Genomic DNA, 20,469 nt, shown 5'->3' with positions numbered 1-20,469 from the left:
AAGCTCCTCTTCATCGGAGCGGTTCTATACTCGGCGCAGTTTCGGGTTTATCCTCCTGAACAGCGGGTTCGGGATATTCAGGCTCTGATTCCGATCTTTGAGCCTTTATCCCGCGTTTTGGTCAGGTTGACACTGCGGCTTCTGGGGCTGATGGCCTCCTGCATCCTTCTGGTGCATCATGCCAGGTGGCAGATGCGGGCTCTGCAGTGGGACCTGAAGTTTCAGTGGGTCCAGCATCAGGGCAACATTGTCAGACCATGTCTTGATCTCGGAGGGCAATGCAAGACAGTTGCAGTGGTGGCTCACGGACCGCGATTGGGTCAGTGGCAGATCCCTTTCCCTAGCCCAACCGGAGCACGTAGTTGTGACGGACGCATCCCTCCAGGGCTGGGGAGGCCACATGGGAGAGGCAGAGATCAGAGGCTTCTGGTCTCCGGCGGAGTCCCAGCTCCATATCAACCTTCTGGAGCTGCGGGCGATCCGGCTTGCACTGAAGGCATTCCTCCCCTCTGTCCGGGGGAGTGTAGTGCAGGTGTTCACGGACAACACCACCGCCATGTGGTACTGCAACAAACAGGACGGGGTGGGGTCGTGGACCCTATGCCAGGAGGCTCTGCACCTCTGGCAGTGGCTGGAACACCAGGGCGTCACCCTGGTGGTTCAACACCTGGCAGGTTCCCTAAACGCCAGGGCGGACGAACTCAGTCGTCGGTGCATGATGGATCACGAATGGCGTCTGAACTCGGACGTGGCGCAAGGCCTCTTTCAGCAGTGGGGAGAGCCTTTTATTCGTCACAGAAGAGAACGCACAATGTCATCAGTTCTGCGCGTTGGAATTTCCAAGGCGGCGCTCGCTCGGAGACGCTTTTCGTCGCGAGTGGAGTTGCGGTCTGTTGTACGCCTTTCCACCTATACCACTTCTGCCCAGAGTGCTGAAGAAGATCAGGCGCGACTGGGCCCAAGTCATCCTTGTGGCTCCGGACTGGGCACGGAGGTTCTGGTATCCCGAGCTACTCAGCCTCCTTTCCTTTCAGTCCATCCGGACAAAGTTGTGTTGCGGACGCAACCCTCTTTCCTGCCCAAGGTAGTCACAGCCTTCCACATCGGGCAGTCCATCACTTTGCCCACCTTCTTTCCTCCTCCGCATCCCTCGAAAGAGGAAAAGAGACTCCACCGTCTTGACCCAAAACGTGCGCTCTCATTCTATTTGGATCGAACACGCCAGTTCCGGGTGGATGACCAACTCTTTGTTGGTTACGTGGGCGCTAAGAAGGGATGGGCGGTGCACAAACGAACCATTTCGCGATGGGTTGTCTTGTGCATCAAGGCTTATTACTCTTTGGCTCAAAAGGAGCTTCCTGTGGTGCCTCGTGCCCATTCCACACGGGCCACTGCGGCTACTACTGCCCTGGGCCGGGGAGCCCCCTTGCAGGACATATGTCAGGCAGCTACGTGGGCCTCGCTGCACACGTTCGCAAGACACTACTGCCTGGACAGCCAAGTCCGGAGAGATGGCTTTTTCGGCCGTTCCGTTCTCCAGGACTTCCTGGTGTGTTTATTGGTCCGCAGACCCACCACCGGGATTGGTATTGCTGGGGTATCTATTCTAAGGTAAGGAATCTAATACTAACTTGTTTCTTTCAGATACACAAGTTACTTACCTTCGGTAACGATATATCTGTAAGAAACAGTAGTTAGTATTAGATTCCTTACCGCCCCACCCATCCTCCCCGTTCTGCGAACCGATATCTAGGGTTAAGGTCATCCCCTTTCAGGGCCCTAGTTTCATGGCACCAGTGTTGGTTTTTATCATGGCTCTGCATTTCTGGCGTGGAAAAGCTGTGTATAAGAACTGACGTCAGCACGCGAGGGCGGCGTCTAAGTACTCCGGCGACGTCGTCCCGGCGCCAATGACGCCGGAGCCACAGACGATGCCTACCGACGCGCATGGGTACTGCTACGCAAAAGTTTCCGGATCCAGTCTGACGCCTGGGGATATTCTAAGGTAAGGAATCTAATACTAACTACTGTTTCTTACAGATATATCGTTACCGAAGGGAAGTAACTTGTGCATTTAGAACTGACCCTATGTTTATACGGTCGTGGAATCAAGGACCTCTCTGGGATTTCAGCAGTGTTTTAAAGCACACCCAAGGCTGGATCATTAGCTCTACAAATGGGAGTGCTGTGCCCTGTATGGGCCTACTCTATGGTTGCATTTACCGTGGTCTGGATATGTTCAAGGAAGTACCTGTTGCACAGTGCCATCTAGGGGCTAAGGGCCAGATGTACAACGCTTTGTAGCATGCTCAAACGTGACCCTGTGGCATGCTAAAAAGCATGGGCCCATGTACAAACAGTATTTTGCGACTCACGTATAAATTGGGACTTGCAAAAATCTGTTTTGCAACTCGCTGTTAGGAAGGGGTGTTACCTTCCTAATAGCGACTGCAAAGCTATGTACCAATGTTTTGCAACCATAATTGCGGTCTCAAAACACTTGCAAATTACCACCTACTTCAAGTTGGTGGTAATGCATTCGCAAATGGGAAGGGGTTCCTTTGAAAATTCATGCAATATTATTTTAAGGGCAGGCATTTGTCTCTGGGTCATCTGGTAATGTGTTTGGACTGTAGTCAGGTGTGCTTTTCTAGTATCTGTTGGCAGATTACAATATGTGCCTGAGTACTAATCCTCGCATTTGCACTTGACTACATTTGTGGCTCTTGCAAATAACTCCATTTCGCTCTAATGCAGCTCCCAAGCTTCCAAAAATTTAGAGCGAACTGAAACTATTACATGAGTGTATGAATATCTATATAAATAACTTAACACCTACATCTATATTTGTGGTGTGCGCGTTGAACGAACCCTATAAGAACGCATAACAAATACATTCAGGTTTTTTTTAATCGTTTCTTAATGAATATTGCATGAATTTGTTTTCTTTTCCCTACACAAGTCAAAACTATAGATTCATTTTGCAAACGCAGACAGTTGTAATGTGATCATTGCAGCTTTTAGTGAATGCTTACAGACATTCGATTGAAGCCCATTCTATTGGTTTATGTACTTCAAGCCTTATTATAAGAACCACTGTGTACTATGCAATCGGTATTGCACAATAAAATCAGAAATCCTCTACTTTGGAATTTAACTTGTGCGAGAATATCGCCTTATACCATTTTTGGGGCATAACTGTCAAATTTTGGTGCTTAACCAAACTCTCCATGCACTCTTATTTTCTGTGTTTATTTCCCCTAGTAAATTTTAGCAAGGTTAACCTGCCAAAATTTATCCAGGCGATGCGGATTATCACTCCTGCTATTTACTACTCATAAAGCCGATAAGTGAAGTAATAGGGTTATCAAACATATCGGATTTATATCTGGTTCGGGTAATGCGGCCTATTGGTGTTTCCGAGTAAAGAGTCAACGTGACTTTGCCACTGGTCTTCAGCCCCGTTTTCCCATCTTTAGGCTTTGTTGTCTACAGTGATTCAATTGATGTTAATCATTTTCCAATATACATCTGTCCCAAGAAATGTGCATGTCACATTTCCTCTTATTTGATGTAGTTCTGAAGAATGACTAATTCGAACTACTAATACATTGCTTTTACAAAAAAAACGTTAAACTGCTGCATGACAGCTTGAGCCAGTGGGGTTCAAAATGTAGACATGTAGAGATAAGGAAGACTTTCAAGTCCACTGAAAATGTATTTACTTCATGATTACTAATGATTTATAACTTGCACGGGCCTGGTTGTAGTTTTGATCCGCGTTTCTTAGATTTCTTACTTTGTTTTTGAAATCTCATGTATCTGTGAGGGTCCTTTTGATTTATGTGGACTAATATAATGCGACAAAACCAACAGTGTGCAAATACAGTAAAATAAAAATGTGCTACTTTTATTTTTTATTTAAAGGCAACTTCTCCATGCCGATAATGGATCCAGCTACTTGCCCTATTGTCCCTGGACAAGAAATGACAATAGAAATATCCAAAGGACGATCTGGCCTTGGGCTCAGCATTGTTGGAGGAAAGGATACTCCACTTGTGAGTTTACAAAGCTTTAATTTCAAATTGTTCCTCGTCATAACGCTATCCTTTCTTAATCATTGCGATATAAAGCACTATGTAAATAGTACAATACCATACATTTCTCCCAAATATGCATTTAAACCATATTATCGCTTCTCTAAATGTCCCATAAATTAGGAAAAGAGGTCCAAAACTTAAACACTGGGAGATGGGCAGAGATAGCAACTCCAGCAAGATGGTGGTATCAAGATGTATACACCTGGTTCCTGAAGTCATCATACATGTCCACTTCCTGGTACTATTTCCTAACATGACAGCCTTACAAAGATGCATTTGTTACTAAAGTGCGGCGCAGAAGTTTTTCCCAATATAGAAAAAAGCTTGGATTTGTGACGTTGAGCCTCAGATTGTGATTCATCTCCACATTTGATCCAACGTTTAGTGCACAATGGCCTAGCCTGGGATGTTTCTAATGTATTATATCTTGCAAGGAACCAGCTGTCAAGTTACTTTCTAGAAAACCCCTAATTTCAGATTTTCATCTTCACATTGACAGCCAAGTTATTTATATGTTCTTTGCACCACAAACAATCTGCTACTTTTAATCATCCAAGAATTTTTTCAACCAGATATGATGATACTTTTCCATTTGTGTATAAGCAATTTAAAACATTATGTGAACTGAGGATGACATTAAACACAATTTTAGACAAGGGAGATCCCGATGTAAATTGCAAATGTTTCTTAAAACAAGAGTATCTACATTCTGACTTCTTATTTTGTTTTTCCTCGAAATCTGTTTTCTTTAGTTTTTCTTAAAGTATTACAGTAACACAATAAGACTTTTTATTTTAAAAAGTGTGCCTCTTTTAGTCTGTGTATCCCTGATATGTTTCAAAATAAGGGCCTCATTACGATAGCAGACAGACTTCAGTCCGCCCGCCATCGTATCGGACTTGGGACCGGCCGACTACGAGGCATCCTACCCTCAATCTGAATTAGGATGCGACCGCCACAGTGGCGGTCGCATTACCTATATTTTGTATTGTGGTGGGGATGTGGTCAGCAGCCCCCGCCGCAATACAAGACATATCCCTGCACTACATGTAGGGGGCACCATAGGGTACATGTCCCTGCCCCAGGGATTAAGGGGGCCTGCTACGGTCTCCCAAATCTGTTTCCGTCAGCCGTTTTGCTGCAAGTTGACCACCGCAGAATGACCAGGGGAAAGGAGTATCATAACAGTCAGACACCGCTAGAATGAAGGGATTAGCAGTTGGTCTGACGGGCGGTCAGATTTGATCCGCCCGTCTAGACTGTGGCGGTCAGTCTTTCGACCACCACGCTTCCCCCTGCCATTATAATATGGCAGGGGAAAACCACATTGCGATTGTGGAGGGCCATCGTTATGTGGCCCTAAGATGTTAGATTTAGAATGTGTCCACAATATAGGCAGGAAGCACAATTTGGAATTAATAACCTGCCTGGCCTAATAGTATCAGAATATTATTGTAAATAACATAATGTAGGTTTCTCACTAGGATATATTGTATTATCTGATAGAGACATCTAACTGCAGATTCCTTAGCTAGGACGAAAGGACCACTGCTGCGGCGAGGTCGAAAGGGAGAGGCCCATAGATCCGGTAGGGACACTGCTCTTGCAAACGCACTCAAGTGCTGCATCGCTAATCTCGCCCAACAGGCAGGACCCATCGAAGGGCATGTCCATCAGCGTTTACTGAACATCCCCTGAGAACCCAGTGGACCATAACCATGTATTACTGTGGAGCACCACTGTAGAGGCCATGGCCCTCTCAAGGGAGTCTGTGGTGTCCAGTCCACACCATATGGCACACTTAGCCACATTTCTGTCATCTAGCAAAGCTATTTGAGGATGGCATGGCCCTCCTCAGGCAGCATGAGAAGCAGCTGCTCAACCAAATCCCCCAGTGCATATTAATAGCGGCCCAAGAGGCATGCGGTGTTCACTGACCACAATGCAAGGCTGGTGGAAGAAAAAATGTACACTTCCCAAGGTAACAAGCCTCTTCTATTCCCTATCCTGTGGTGTAGTAAAGAACATGCTCCGGTTTATTTTGGCCATGGAGGCCTGAACCACCATGCTGTCTGGGGAGGCTTTCTGGGAAAGGCAGGTTCCCCTGCGATGGGGTGATGCTGCCAGGCAATCATGGAGTGCACAGGAGTCCCTATGCAGGGTTTAGCATAGGCCTTAAGGAGAGTGTCAGTGAGGACTTTGTTGAGGGGCAGCAATGGTTCTGGGGTTCCCACCTCTGCTTGAAGTACCTCAGTCAAAACATTTGATTTGACCTCAACTTTGGGGGTTGTAGGTCAAGGACCTCCGCAGCCATACATATCACTCTGGAGAATGGCGCGCCTTCCTGAGAAGCAACATGCCCGTGTCTGGACAGTTGTCAATTCCACTGACATCATCTCATACCAGTTGTCAGCATCAGCAGGATCCTCCTCCAAAGGATCATGCATGTCGTAATCACCCCATGGACGTAATACAGTGACTCTAGTGGAGGAAATTCCAGGAGTTATCAGGAACGGTGTGGCGCTGAGCTTGGCATCAAGCATCCCAGAGGTGGCACCGGTCAATGTCTGGAATGACGATGAGCTCTTGTCAAATGAGTCCGGACAGAATGGAGCCGGAGTAGGAGGTGGTACCCTGAAAAACAGTTCCAGATGCAGGAATGGATCCTGAGTGCCCGGCTGGCATCAAGGGTGAACCCGCAGGCAGTAAACCAGCTGGGGCACCTCTCACCCCTCTGGGACCCGAAGGCGCACTAGAGGGAGTTGGGGCACCTAAAGATGTCATGCATGGTGTCCGAAAAGTCCTTTGACTGGGTAGGCATTGCCCCGGTACCGGAAAACTCCGGTGAGTGCAGGGCAGGCCCCACAGATGGTGTGCCGAAGCAAGGCCTAGAAGCACTAGGTCGGTTGGGTGAAGCTAAAGAACGCTTTGACAATTTCTTCTTGTACTTTTTGGACTTACCCGACTTCAACGAGGAGGTCTTGGATCTTGAAGATGATTGTTAGCAGGAATGACACGTGGACCAGCCTTGAGAGCATTCTTAGGAATGGGATATGAACGGGAACAGCGTGAAGCTTTCTGCCTCGCCACCATAAGCTTCAACGCCCAGTAGCATACAGCTACGGGTGCAGGCATCATAGACAGACCAGGTGGGGATCAGATTCCGATATCTGATGGTGACCATTCCCACAAGGCATGAAGCCAGAGGGCTTTCGAGGGAATATGTCCCTACCAGGGTACATAATCATAGCACACTGGGAGCAAACACAAAAAAGCAAGGTTCAATAAAAAGTTGAAAAAAACTAGGCAAAAAGTGGTTGAGGTAGCTCTCTGAAGCTGCACTGTTGGCACTGAGAGAAAGGAATTGATCCCAGGGCACCGGGGTGATGCTTATTATGGCACCGCAATGTCACTTCCAACACGGATGGCGTTGACGCCAAGCCGATTGATGCCACCTACCAGCATGCACAGGTTCTGCTGAATATTTTCCCGATCCAGTCTGACATCTGTGGCTTATTCTAAGGTGATGTGTCTGCAGTTAAATAGAGTCTCTACCAGATAAGGCTTTAAAGGTAAGTAGCTTATTCTTTCGAATTTTTGTACAGTACAAGTGACCTCTTGATATACACGTAGCTGTGACGCATATCGAACAGGGGGCCCCCACCAAAAACAAGATGAGTGCTAGATTTAAAGCATCAGCATCAGAAAATGGAGGATTATACTTACTTTAGAAGAGAAAGCAGTGAAACGATCGTCAGGTATAAAAATGCTATCAAAGCCGACTAGTCTGTTTATTTTATTAATAAAATAATATTGTCCCCTAACAGCCCAAATTAACTTTTTCAGATAGGTATAAGATCTTTCTTCTCCCCTGTTCAGCATGCTTTGGAGAATTCTGAACATTTTGGTAATAGCATTGCTACCTACTTCAGTGACATGATTTTGAAGATCTTCGCCAACTTTAATAGCAATGAGAGCAGGCTGTCTAAATTTGACAAAAAAGGGACTCTACTAATCCGGCCTTTAGCGCTACTGGGTTTGTTTCTCCCCATCTCTGCTCTGAAAATAAATGTATTTTATATCACATAACATCAGGTTCTCCAGATGACCCAGGGACTCCCAGAGTTTTACAGCTTGTGCCAGGCCAAATTTCAACTATTCTTGGAAAAGATCTATAATCAGGTTCTTGACGCGATATCTCTATCCTGTTTGGTGCAAAGACTGCAACAAGTTGGGCTGAGGTATACTGCTTTGGATCTCCTGGTCTCTTTTCTGGTGAATAGGACCCAAATAGTCAGCTGTGGGGACTTTAGGGCTAAACCATTCCAGCTCCCTTGTGGAGTCCCACAGTGATCCTCCATCAGTCCCACTTTGTTTAACCTTTATGTGGCCCAGTTGGCAAAATTGGTGAGATCCTTTGGTTTCCAGGTGTTATCATATGCGGATGCCACCCAAATGATTGTCTCTATATCTGATAATATGTCATCACTGGCAGACAAGTTCAAGTCTTGTGCGACTGAAATTATCATCTGGATGAAGGAGAACTGGCAAAAATGTAATGCTAAAAAGACTAGGATCTTGTTCTTTGGGGGGGGGAAACTTAGTGTGATCTGAGCTCTGGTGGCCTGAGATATGCGGCCCCTTACCCATACCTGTGGTCACCGCTCAAATTCTTGCAGTGATTTTTGATAACACCCTCACCTTCAACTGTCAGGTCAACAGGACATTGAGGTTCTGTTTCTTTAGTATTAAGATTCTAAAGAAGATCTTTCCTTTTTTGACGTTTAGAATTACGAGTTGCAATGGTTATAGCGCTCATTGCATCTCGCCCTGTCTGCTGCAATGCTCTTTGATTAAACTCCCAGTAAGTCGTCTCTCAACAAATTACATGTCATGAAAAATGCAGCAGCCTGGTGGTACTGGATATTCCAAAACATCTCTCGGTTAAGGAGAGCGTGGGCTCACTTTACTGTCTTCCTGTTAGGAAGTGGGTCATTTTGAAAGCACTCTGCATTGTCGAAATGACTCTCCATCACCAGGGACCGATGCCCCCGTGGACTGCTTTTAACTTTCAAAAAGACTGCTGAGATCAGCATCCATGAGGAAAGTGTTCATTCCCAGTTTCGAAAGGTTGGATGGGGTAGTTGCACTTTTTCTGTGGCAGCAGACAAACTATGGAACACACTGCCTATACATATTGTGAGTCTGAATTCCTTTGCAGTGTTCCATAAGCAGCTAAAAACCTGCCTCTTCTCTCAACCGTAATTGTGTCCTGGTCTTCTCATCTTAGCAGTTCTTTACCGTTGCTAGCGCTTGAATGCCTTTGGCTTGATGTGCTTTATAAATACAAATACAAATTTGAAAATTGTGTCTACTGTCATGGTGTAACATGAATTTTAACAAATATGATACAAAATATTTCAAGACAAATATGGAATCATAATTTCCACCATGGTTGAATAGCATTTAAATATGTACGGTTGGAGGGAGGAGCCAAGATGGCGATCGGAACGGTCGCATAACCGCCTCGCTCCGTGATCTCTTCCTCCCCGCCACCTATCCTGTATTTTATCCTGCTCGGGGTGTTCCGAATTTGGTCACTGAGGAAGAGCCGTCACTTACCATCCTTTTCCGGGGCTCTGGCGTGCAGTGATTCCGGCGTTCTGCCCTGGTCACTTTGTTGGCCTTCCCGGCCCTGACGCCGGGGCCTCGAGTGCTGTGCCTGCCCGGAGATGATCGGAGTGCCGGCGGTCCGGAACCGGTGGAGAGACCCGATGGTGGGAGCCTGAGAGCAGCGGGCCGGGACCCCCGGGGCAGACCCGCCCCCGCTGTTGGGCCACCTCGCATGTCCGTTCGCCTACCGGCCCGAAGAAGAGAAGCCGCGCTGTCCGGCACCCCTCAAGTGAGAAACCCACTCCTGTTGTTAGTCCCGCCCGGGATCCGGTGCTGGGCTCCCCCCGAGTGCTGTGGGGAGCACGCCCGTTCTTCTGGTGACTCTTCTTTCTCCGCCGAGCGCCATCCGCCGCGATTTGGCGGTGAGCCCTGGGGCCACCGGTGCTCCTGATGGACTTGGAAGAACCTGCGGCGATGGCGGAGGGTGCTGTACTTAAGATGGCGGATGGCCCCTCGGGGTGTCTTTCTCCTGGAGACAGGGAGGTTGCCGCACTTGCTTTCTCCAGCCCTCGTTTGGTTTGGGCGGCCCCTACTCGGAGTGCTATCTGGTTTGCCCTGTCTGCTCTGCGGATCGACCTGTCCTTGAAATGTCGAGCCTTGGAGTTGCGGATAGCTGCCATGGTGGCTCCGCCATTTTGTGACGAAGTGTCGTCTCCCCGAATTGTACTGCCTGAAACTTCGCCGGCGGCTGTGCTGGGATCTCCGGCTGGGTGCTCGATTCTATGGGATCTAGCGGACCCGGTGCCGATGCTGCAGTGCTTTCTACATCCTGTTTTCTTTGCTTCGTGCTGGACGGCCCAGATACTGTGCTTGACCACGTGGATCTTTGAGGAACTTTTGTATTCTGACTGTTGCCGAGTTCTCCTGGTTGCTTCTAGTTTGCCGGGACGTTGTTTTGCGGAGATCCCACCGGCTTTTCCTGACTGGTATGGACCCACTGTGTTCTGCTGTTTTTTGGCTGTGGCGGGGTTGGGAAGCTCGACTCTTCATAAAAGTGGACAGGGGTGATCGTGCCCGGATGTCTGTGGGACCCTTTTTACATGGCATCTCCGGGCCTCGTTATTCTGGATGGTTCCTATTTACATCCTGGTGTAGGCTTTTCTTGACTCTCCTTTTCGACCTCGATTAGTGCATTATTGTTGCGGGGAGGTAGTGTTTTATGTCTCGGTCGCTGGCTCCTCTCCTCTCTCTTTCTTCCTTTTCCTCTCCTTCCTTTTCTTATTCCCCTCTCTTTCTTCGTTATAATTCCCTTTCTCTTTTTCTATATTTCGGGTGACTCTGGGCGACAGGCACGCTGTTTAGTGGGGTAGGCCGTAGCCATTACAGTGATGTAGGGTGGGGGGGGGTGTTTGTTATTTTAGTTTGTTTTATTCTATGGTCCCTTTTTTGCCTTTTCCAGGGGGTGGGCTATGTCCCTTGGTGTTTACTCCTCTGTTTCGCTAGCGTCTGCACTTTCTCCTTTTTCGGGGCGGGTGGGCTGTACGTGTTGCGTCCACTTTATTTGTTTGCTGCTATTCTTCCTCTATTCTGCACCTGGTATGGGCGTGTGAGGTCTTTGGGCTTTGCCCTACTGTGGTCGTCTGCTTGCGTGGGGGGCTATTTCCCTCCCGCCCCCCCCCCCTTCTTTTCTGTATATGTTGCATGACGCGCTGGTAGATATGGTTGCTGCCTCCTTTATATAATGTAAAATGAAACCTCTTTTATCCTGGCGCTGGCGATGTGACGACTTTATTTGCATCCATCCTGTATTTACCCTATCGTATACATTGCTTTGTTATTTTGATTCTCCTGACTTTGCGGCCGGCCCCTGTGGTTGTAGGCCAGCGCTTGTACTTATACGTGTCTTTCAATAAAGGTTTTAAAAAAAAAAAAAAAAAAATATGTACGGTTGTCAATTAATTAGGGATGTTAATGCAATCTGAGTGAAGGTTTCACCTTATTCGCATCTGTTTAGTACTAGTTTAATACCTGAATACAATAATGAAAGGTTTCAGTTAATTTTTGCAAATTATATGAGGTTGTATTGCACCATGTGGGCCGTCTTTTTTTAGTAATATCTCAATTACTTGAGGTGGAATGGCAGGTCTAGCACAGCCGTGCATGTTTCAGGGAGATTTGTCCTTACAGCATCCCCTTTAAACTGGACGCTACTTATCCAAGTAGATTCCTGATCATTCAATCAGTTGAGCTGTTTGAAAATCTGTCCACATTCAGACAGGAGGTTCTGGTCTTGTGCTTGAAGGCAAAGTCCAATCTATTCGGAGAACTGGCTCTCTGGAATAACTTGGTAATATTCTCTCTTTATAGCAGTGAGATATATATCAATATATATATATATATATATATTACCTACTGGCGGTCGCCAGTAGGTAGTTATAGTCAAGACCTTGTTTCTTTTCAAAAAGTGTTTTTTGTTTTCCCAATAACTTTGGCGTAGTTTGACGAATCTGCTTAATTTTCAGAACTAGTGGCCCTCGCCGGTCAGCTTTTGTCTTGAAAGTTTTGGGGTAATTTGTCAAGCGGGGGCCGAGAAAAAAGGGTGGCGTCCCAAAACACATTTTCCCCATTTCCATAGGAAACTTTAGACAAAGCTACAGCCCGAACGGCTGAACGGAATTACACCAACTTTGGCAAAAAGGTAGGTTTTGGTTCAGAAAGAGCCCTTTTTGTTAAATGGTGTTAATCCGTTTAGTAGTTTTTGAGAAATTAGAAAAAGAAAAAAATATTGTTATCTGAGCACCGAGGAGGAGTCGCGAACCCTCCCGAGCATGAGCTTCATTCTAATTGGCTGCCAACACTCCAAACCAGGAAGTGTTGGCAGCCATCTTGTGACTCGGTGACCAGGAAACAGTGAAATACAGGTTAAAAAACAAGAAAAGGGGGCAGGGTACAAACACCCAGGCCCCCTAGGCCTGCTCAGGGGGTCCCACAAGGACCCCCAGGGTCCAAAAAAGCATTAAAAAAAAGAAATAGGCCAAATTTGTGCTGGGGTCGCGAATCCGGCCGAGAAAATTAAAAAAAAACAAAGCTTGGCCGCGCTTTGTTTTTGAAAGCCCCTGGGTGGGCCAGGTCCCTGGGGCACTCACTAATTAATTTGCGGGGGCCCCGCAGCCCCGGGGCTTATTTAATTGTATGTGGGGGCACTGTGGCCCCATGCAGCCCCGGGGACTGAAACCTCACTGGGCCTTTAAAAAAAAATGCGCGGGGGTCCCAATCCCCATACATTGACCTGGGGACCGCCACCTCCCCGGGGCTTTGAAGATGAACCGCGGGGGCATACGGCCCCTTTCGCAGCCCCGGGGATGCCACCTCCCTGGGGCTCTGCTTAATGTAGGCAAAACAGAGGTGCTGTTTGTAGGGAAGAACACCACCCATTGGAATCAGCATTGGTGGCCATCCTCTCTGGGCACCATGCCAGCACCCAAGTCATTAGTCAAAAACTTGGGAGTCTGGATGGACTCCTCGCTCAGCTTTCAGACCCACACCAAGAGAGTGGCAGCCACGTGTGGGTCTGCTGAGGGGCCTTAATCCGATACTGAAGTTCTTTGACTCGAAAGTACGGCAGCTTATTGTCCAAGCTACCATTCTTTCATGTCTGGACTACGCCAGTGTGCTGCTCTTGGGTGCAAACAAAGCTGAGATAGCACGTCTGCAGAGAGTTCAGAACTCGGCAGCAAGGACCTTGGTAGGTCTTCCCCGTAGATGCTCTGCCAGAGCCACGATCAGAAAGCTGCACTGGCTTCCAATTGACTCCTGAATCCAGTTCAAAGCTCTCTGCATGGCGTTCAAGATTCTTAAATCCAGGTGCCCAGATCTCCTGTGTCCGCTTCTAACTCCATATGTGCCCCAGCGGAGTTTGCGCTCACTGGGACAACATCAAGTGACTGTACCTCGTTCCAAACTATGCCCTATTGGTGGTCGCTCCTTCCGGGTACTGGGAGCCAAGCTTTGGAACTCCTTGCTGCTGGGCATCCGTGGTATGGAGAACTTGTTTACCTTCCGGAAAGCCGTCAAAACCCTTCTGTTTCCTCCCCCTTAGGGTTACTCTTCCCAGCTTGGCCTGCCTCTTCGGTACTGCATTTGACCTACCAGCGCCGGGACGCCCCTTTGCTGGGGCAGCTGTCGCGCTTACACAAACTTTTAACATAACATTTTGAAAGATGTGTGTGGGGTGCTCGAGCCCCCCCCCCACACGCCCCAGGGACCACCACCTCCCAGGGGCACTTTATATTTAAATTCGGGGGTCCATTACGGACCCCCAGGGACCACCACCTCCCGGGGGCTATGTTAAATGATGAGAGGTGGGCCGCGCAGCCCCTCTCCAGGAGCCCTTGATGGCCCTGGGGTCCGCCATCCCCCAGGAATGGCTCCTGCAATGTCCTGGGGTCCCCACCTCCGGGACATTGCTATTTGCTATGGCAGGGCGGGAGCACGGCATACTCTGCTGTGCTTCCTTGCAGCGAGAGCAGGGAAACCTGCTCTCGCTTCAATGAAGCAAAGCAGAATTGCTTTTGAGCAGGGGGAACTGCATGTTAGCAGCTCCCCTTGCTCAAAAGCTATGCCGGCTCCCGCAAGAGGCAGGGAGCAGGCGGGACCGTGGGGGCATTGGTGCTCCCCCCATGGTTCCCAACAGAAATGGCAGGTCCCGCGGATGGGGTCCCCGGGGCAGGAGTGACACGGGAGGGGGGCCACGCAGCCCCCCACTGTGTTAATAAATACATTTTTAAAAAACGGAAAGGCTGGCCCCGGGGTATGGGGTCCCCAGGGACATAATTGGCCTTAGGAGGGGGGCCAAGCGTCCCCCTCCAAATATAAAATAAAAAAATTATGGCCAGGCCCTGGGGGATGGGGTCCCCGGGGCCTAAATTGGCCTTGGGAGGGGAGCCACACGGCCCCCTTCCCATTTTAATTTTTAAAAAAATTATAAATAGGGGTCAGGCCCTGGGAGATGCCGTATCCTTGGCCCAAAAAATAGTAAAAGAAGGGGGGCCCACAGCCCCCCTTCTAAAAAGAAAAACAAAAGCTGCATCTCGCCGGAGGCCCCGCCCTCTCCCTGCACACTCTGCAAACGCACCCCATGGCGCATTGTGAGTTGGGGAATCAATTCCCCTTGAATACTGGGGGTCCTGGGGGCCAACTAGTCCACCAGGTACCTCCAGTATACCCCACAGAGCTGCGTTGCAGAGAAGTGGTCCGAGGCCATGTCCCTTTTTACACCACTCTGCAAACGTGCTTCTTGGCGCACTGGTGGTGGGGCGATGAGGTCCACTTGTGTCCTGAGGACCTCAGGGCACAAGTGAACTTCATCCCCTGAGCAGCAGTGCGCCAACAGGCGTGTTTACAGAGTGGTGTAAAAAGGGGGCGTGGCCTCGGATCACCTCTCAGCAATCTCACTGTGTGGGGCTTATGGAGGTAAGAGGTAGGCTAGTTTGCTCCCAAAGGACCCCCAGCAGCGAAGGGGACTTCAAGCCCCATCCAAGAGCGCGCCAGGAAGCACTTTTGTACAGTGTTGGGCAAAGAGGACGTGGCCTGCTCTTTGAACTTAGCAATGCTGCTGTGTGGGACTTACTGGAGGTAATAGGAGGGGTAGTTGGCCCCTAAGGATGTCCTTGGGGGCCAACTACCCCTCTTGTTACCGCCAGTAAGTCCAGCACAGTGGGATTGCTAAGATGTCTTCGGAGGCCATGCTTCCCTTTCTCCACCATTCTGCAAACGCGCCTCCTGGCAGACTACGGGATGGGGGATAAAGTCCAATTTACTCCTGAGGGGCTTTGGGGGCCAAGAAGCCCTCCTGTAAGCCCTGCGCACTGGAATTCCTGAGCGCTGGTAAGAGGCTCATCACCCTTTTTGCTTTCACGTCTATTGCCTCATTGGCTTCTTTCTGCACCCCTGTTTTCTCTTTCTGCACTCGTCTTTCCTGTTTCTGCACTTTTCTTGCTTCTTTCCACACCTCTGTTGCTTCTTTCAGCAATTCTTTTGCCTCTTTTTGCACCTCTCTTGCCTCTTTCTCCACCTCACTTTCTCCTTTCTGCACTTCTATTGCCTCTTTCTGTACCCCTGCTGTTTCAGTCTACACTTTCCATGCTTATTTCTGCACCTGTCTTGCTTCTTTCTGCACCCCCGTTTTCTCTTTATCTACCTCTTTTGCCTCTTTGTGCACTTTTCTTGCCTTTTTCTGCACATCTCTTCCCTCTTGCTGCACGTCTGTTGCCTCTTTCTGCACCTCATTTGCTTCTTCCTGCACGTCTGTTGCCTCTTTCTACACCTCATTTGCTTCTTTCTGCACCCCTGTTGTCTCTTTCTGCACTCGTCGTTCCTCTTTTTGTAATTCTCTGCCTGTTTTTGCATCTCACTTGCCTCTTTCTGCACTTTTCTTGCTTCTTTCTACACCTCTGTTGCTTCTTTCAACAATTCTCTTGCCTCTTATGTGCACTTCTCTTGCGTGTTTCTGCACCTCTCTTTCCTCTTTTTGCACCTCTGTTGGCTCTTTCTGCATCTGTCTTGCTCCTTTCTAAACTTCTCTTGCCTCTTTCTGCACCCCTGTTGCTTCTTTCTGCACCTGTCTTGCTTCTTTCTGCACCCCTGTTGTCTCTTTATGTATCTCTTTTGCCTCTTTCTGTACTTTTCTTGCCTTTTTCTGCACATCTCTTCTCTCTCTCTGCACGTCTGTTGCCTCTTTCTGCACCTCACTTGTCTCATCAATTCTCTTGCTTCTTTCTGCACTTCTCTTCCTTCTTTCTACATGCCTCTTGCCTCTTTCAGCACCTCTGTTACTTCTTTCTGCACTTTTCATCCTTCTACTGCACCACTCCTGCCTCTTTATGTACCTCTCTTGCCTCTTTGTGCCCCTCTCCTACCTTTTTCTGCACCCCTCTTCCCTCTTTCTGCACCTCTGTTGGTTCTTTCTGCACTGCTCTTGCTTCTATCTGCACCCTACTTGCCTCTTTCTGCACTTCTCTTCCTTCTTTCTGCACCCCTCCTGCCTCTTTCTGTACCTCTCTAGCCTCTTGGTGCACCTCTCCTACCCCTCTCTGCACCCCTTTTGCCTCTTTTTACACCTCTGTTGGTTCTTTCTGCACTGCTCTTGCTTCTTTCTGCACTTCACTTGCTTTTTTCTGCACCTCTCTTGCCTCATTTTGCACCTCTGTTGCATCTTTCTGCACTTCTCTTGCCTCCTTCTGCACCTCTTAGTTAGAGGTAGTTTTAATCCCCCTGCCCTATTATGTACTAGGGCCATACAGGGGAGATCATGCCAATCACAGGGGTACCCCAACCCATAGTGTACCCTAGTGTATATAGGTGTTTAACTGTATTCTTAGTGTCTTTCAGCATAGCTCTGGGCCTGGTTAGTCAGAGTCCGTTACCATCAGTACCCGTCAGGGAAAAGGTGGGGGCACAGGATGACTTTGCAGCAAGGTCTCGTTCTACTCCTCTGTTGGTTCTTTGTGCACATCTCTTGCTTCTTTCTGCGCCTTTCTTCCTCTTTCTGCACATGTCCTAACTCTGTAGGCATAGTTAGAAATTGGCATTTAAAAAACCTTCGAAATTCACTGAAAAAAACCATAGGTTTCACTGCACTGTACATCGCAAAGCAGAGTTTTCTGCACTCTGCGAGCTCCGGCGAGTGCAGAAAACTCTGCGAACAGAGCGAAGTTCACTGCCCAGGCTTGGTACACTTGTCAGAAGGAGTGGTCTGCCTCCACACTGAATGCTTAAGTAAGGACATGCAAGCACTCTCTCTACTCTCTGCCTGTATTTTCTCACTGCTGTGGCACACTTAGTCAAACGGGGACCTTATTATTGTAGCTAGAGGAGATGAGTTGGCCTAACGGCTAGGGCGCTCGACCACGGACTTGGGGATCTGGGTTCGAGTCTCGGTAATGATGCCAAAACCTCCTGTGATTCTGGGCAAATCACTTAGGGGCATATGTTGGTAATTCACATTTTGCGATTCTCAAATAGCGAATCTCTAAAATTCCTTAATTGCGATTAGCAAAATGCGAATCGCAATTAAGAAATGAGAGTCCCATTCATTCCTAAGGGCCAAGAGGTAATTCACATTTTGCGATTCTCAAATAGCGAATCTCTAAAATTCCTTAATTGCGATTAGCAAATTGCGAATCGCAATTAAGAAATGAGAGTCCCATTCATTCCTAAGGGCCAAGAGGTAATTCACATTTTGCGATTCTCAAATAGCGAATCTCTAAAATTCCTTAATTGCGATTAGCAAATTGCGAATCGCAATTAAGAAATGAGAGTCCCATTCATTCCTATGGGCCAAGAGGCCCATAGGAATGAATTGGGATACATTCTCAAATTGCGATTTTCTATGAGAAAATTGCAATTTGAGAATCGCAATTCCAAGGGTGCCAGGGTGTCCAAAGGACACATGTTGCACCCCTGGAATGTGCCTGTAAGTACATGTGGCGCACAGACATGCCCAAAGGGCATGTCTGTGCGCCACATGGCACTTTGAATTTTTTTTAAAAAATGCATTTTGACAGGAAATCGCAAAATACCATCTACTTGAAGTAGGTGGTATTTTGCGATTCCTTAAGCCAAATCCCAGTTTTAAAGGCACCCCTACATAGCATTTAAGGAATCGCAAAATTGCGATTCCTTAAATGCTTGAGCAAAATAAGGAATCGCAATTTTTGCGATTCCTTATTTTGCTAAGTGGCACCTACATACCAAAAGGCCTTTTGCGATTCGCAAACGCTGGAATTCTGCGAATTCCGGCGTTTGCGAATCGCAAACGCCTACCTACATATGCTCCTTAATCTCCCTGTGCCTAAAATGAATGTGTGTCCTCATGTAACGTAACTGGTGCTATGTAAAGTGCTCTGATACCCGACTCGGTTCTGGTCTAGTTCGCGCTATATAAAACTCTGCGCAAAAAAAACATAGTGTGTTGAATGCTAGTGATTACACAAGACTGAATTTAGTGTCCTTGAATTTTCTAGTAAATTAAATATTTGCCCTAAGAATATTTTGAGGTGTAGCTCTTCGTTAATTAAGGTTCAATATTGGACAGTTAGAACATTGTTATTTGACCGCATATTACGACGGAGGGCCGTGGATACCGCATGCAGGCGGACTGTGTCAAGGAGGGACATCAGTCATTTGGCATTGATCCTGAATTCAACTTAATTCTGGCATCAATCAAGACAGTCTTAAAACAATTATGGAAGGCTCCATCTTGTTTTTCACAGGTATAGTAGAGCACTTCAGTCCACAGGCACCCTGAGAGAGTGCAAGTGAGTTTCCCAGTGGAGTGTATGGGGTCCAGGAGCACTGGCTTACGGCCTTTAAGAACTTCCACAGTAAGTTGCTGGGCAGATAAATTGCATTAGAAGGAGTTGACAAGACCCAGTGGTCCCCCTCCCCCACAAACAAGAATGATAAGCAGGATGAGTTCTTTGACCAAGAGGCAGTTAAAAATGAAGTTGAGACATCTGAGAGCTGGGTCCTAAAACAGTAAAGTTCCTTGAGAATTATATGAAGGCCTTCAAGAGGAATATAGATCGGTCCCGGTACTCATTCTAAGCAAATTATTAGACTGGTCTGGGCCCCAAACAAAGAGTATGAACTTGGCTGAAGTAGCCAAAGAATCTGAAGAACCGTTGGTCCTGAAATTCTCTCCGTATGGACCTGGCAGGCAATCTACCTGATTGGGAATGCCAACTGTCCTGTTACCAATGAGAACAGGCATTCCATTCTGTTGAAGATTGATCCAAATTTGGAGGAAGGGCCAGAGGCTATGGGCAGCCTGTTTGGTGACTTTTTCATACAGGACATGGTGAAATGTATGCAGCTATTTACTGCGTGGGGTAAAGCACAGTTATCCCTAAAGAAGGTTTTGTTTCAAAGATTTTCAGCTCAACTGGATGTGGCAAGAAATGTTCATCCAGCCAGAATCAGCTGTAAGTCACCACAGGGCCAAAAGTTTAGAAGAGAGGAATAACCAGACCAAAGACGATTCATGTAATTTCTCCCATCCAGAGCGAGGTCTGAAGGAGCTAGTTCAACAGAGATGGCAGTAGAAGCGCTGTAATAATCTCCCCGTGCCTAACAAAAATGAATGTTTCCATCTGTAACGAAACTGGTGCTCATTTAAAGCACTCTGATAACTGCTATCTTTGGGTCCAGTTCACGCTATATAAAACTCTAAAAAAAAGAAAAAAAAAATAATAATTTAAAAAGAACTCCACCTCCTCCCACACCACAGTTGGCGCCTGCACCCGTTTATCCAGTGCCGGGAGCGTATCTGTCTGACACACAGGAAATACTTTGTGGTGGGTTCTACCCATTACACACAACAAGAGAGGAATAAAGAAGTGTTTAAAGAAGGACCTTACTGCCTCCCTGTAACAAAGACAAATATAAAAAAAATAGGTTAATGACACTCTAGCACAAGAAAGAAACGTTATAGGAATCTTTTAATCCTGCTAATCTATTAAGGTTTTATAGGGGTCCTTTCCCACAAATGTCTTGTGGCATTCAGAATGATGGTATATCTGAACTGGATCAACCAAGATTCTGGGAAAGCTTGATATTGTACGGATAAGCTGTATAAAATTTACGCGGGTGTAACTATACTTGAAAAATGTAATGATGGTCACCCTGATAAGATTAAAAACAAATTACTATAGCAGTATTCAAATTAGATGCACAAAAGGTTATCATGACCTTCGCA

General features: G+C 47.4%; 1 protein-coding gene across 8 annotated transcripts in view; it reads left to right on the top strand.

The window, feature by feature from the left end:
- The window catches only part of PATJ (PATJ crumbs cell polarity complex component), a 1,530,963-nt gene that overhangs the window by 1,145,470 nt on the left and 365,024 nt on the right, over positions 1–20,469 (top strand). For all 8 annotated transcript variants that reach the window (XM_078669616.1, XM_078669595.1, XM_078669605.1 and 5 more), the window contains one exon: positions 3,928–4,058. In XM_078669616.1, coding sequence (XP_078525742.1) covers positions 3,928–4,058 — 131 coding nt within the window. The remainder of the gene's footprint in view (positions 1–3,927; positions 4,059–20,469) is intronic.

The sequence above is a fragment of the Lissotriton helveticus genome, chromosome 1_2, assembly GCF_964261635.1.
Source record: "Lissotriton helveticus chromosome 1_2, aLisHel1.1, whole genome shotgun sequence".
NCBI lineage: Eukaryota > Metazoa > Chordata > Amphibia > Caudata > Salamandridae > Lissotriton > Lissotriton helveticus.
This window is presented reverse-complemented; position numbering and strand designations above follow the sequence as displayed.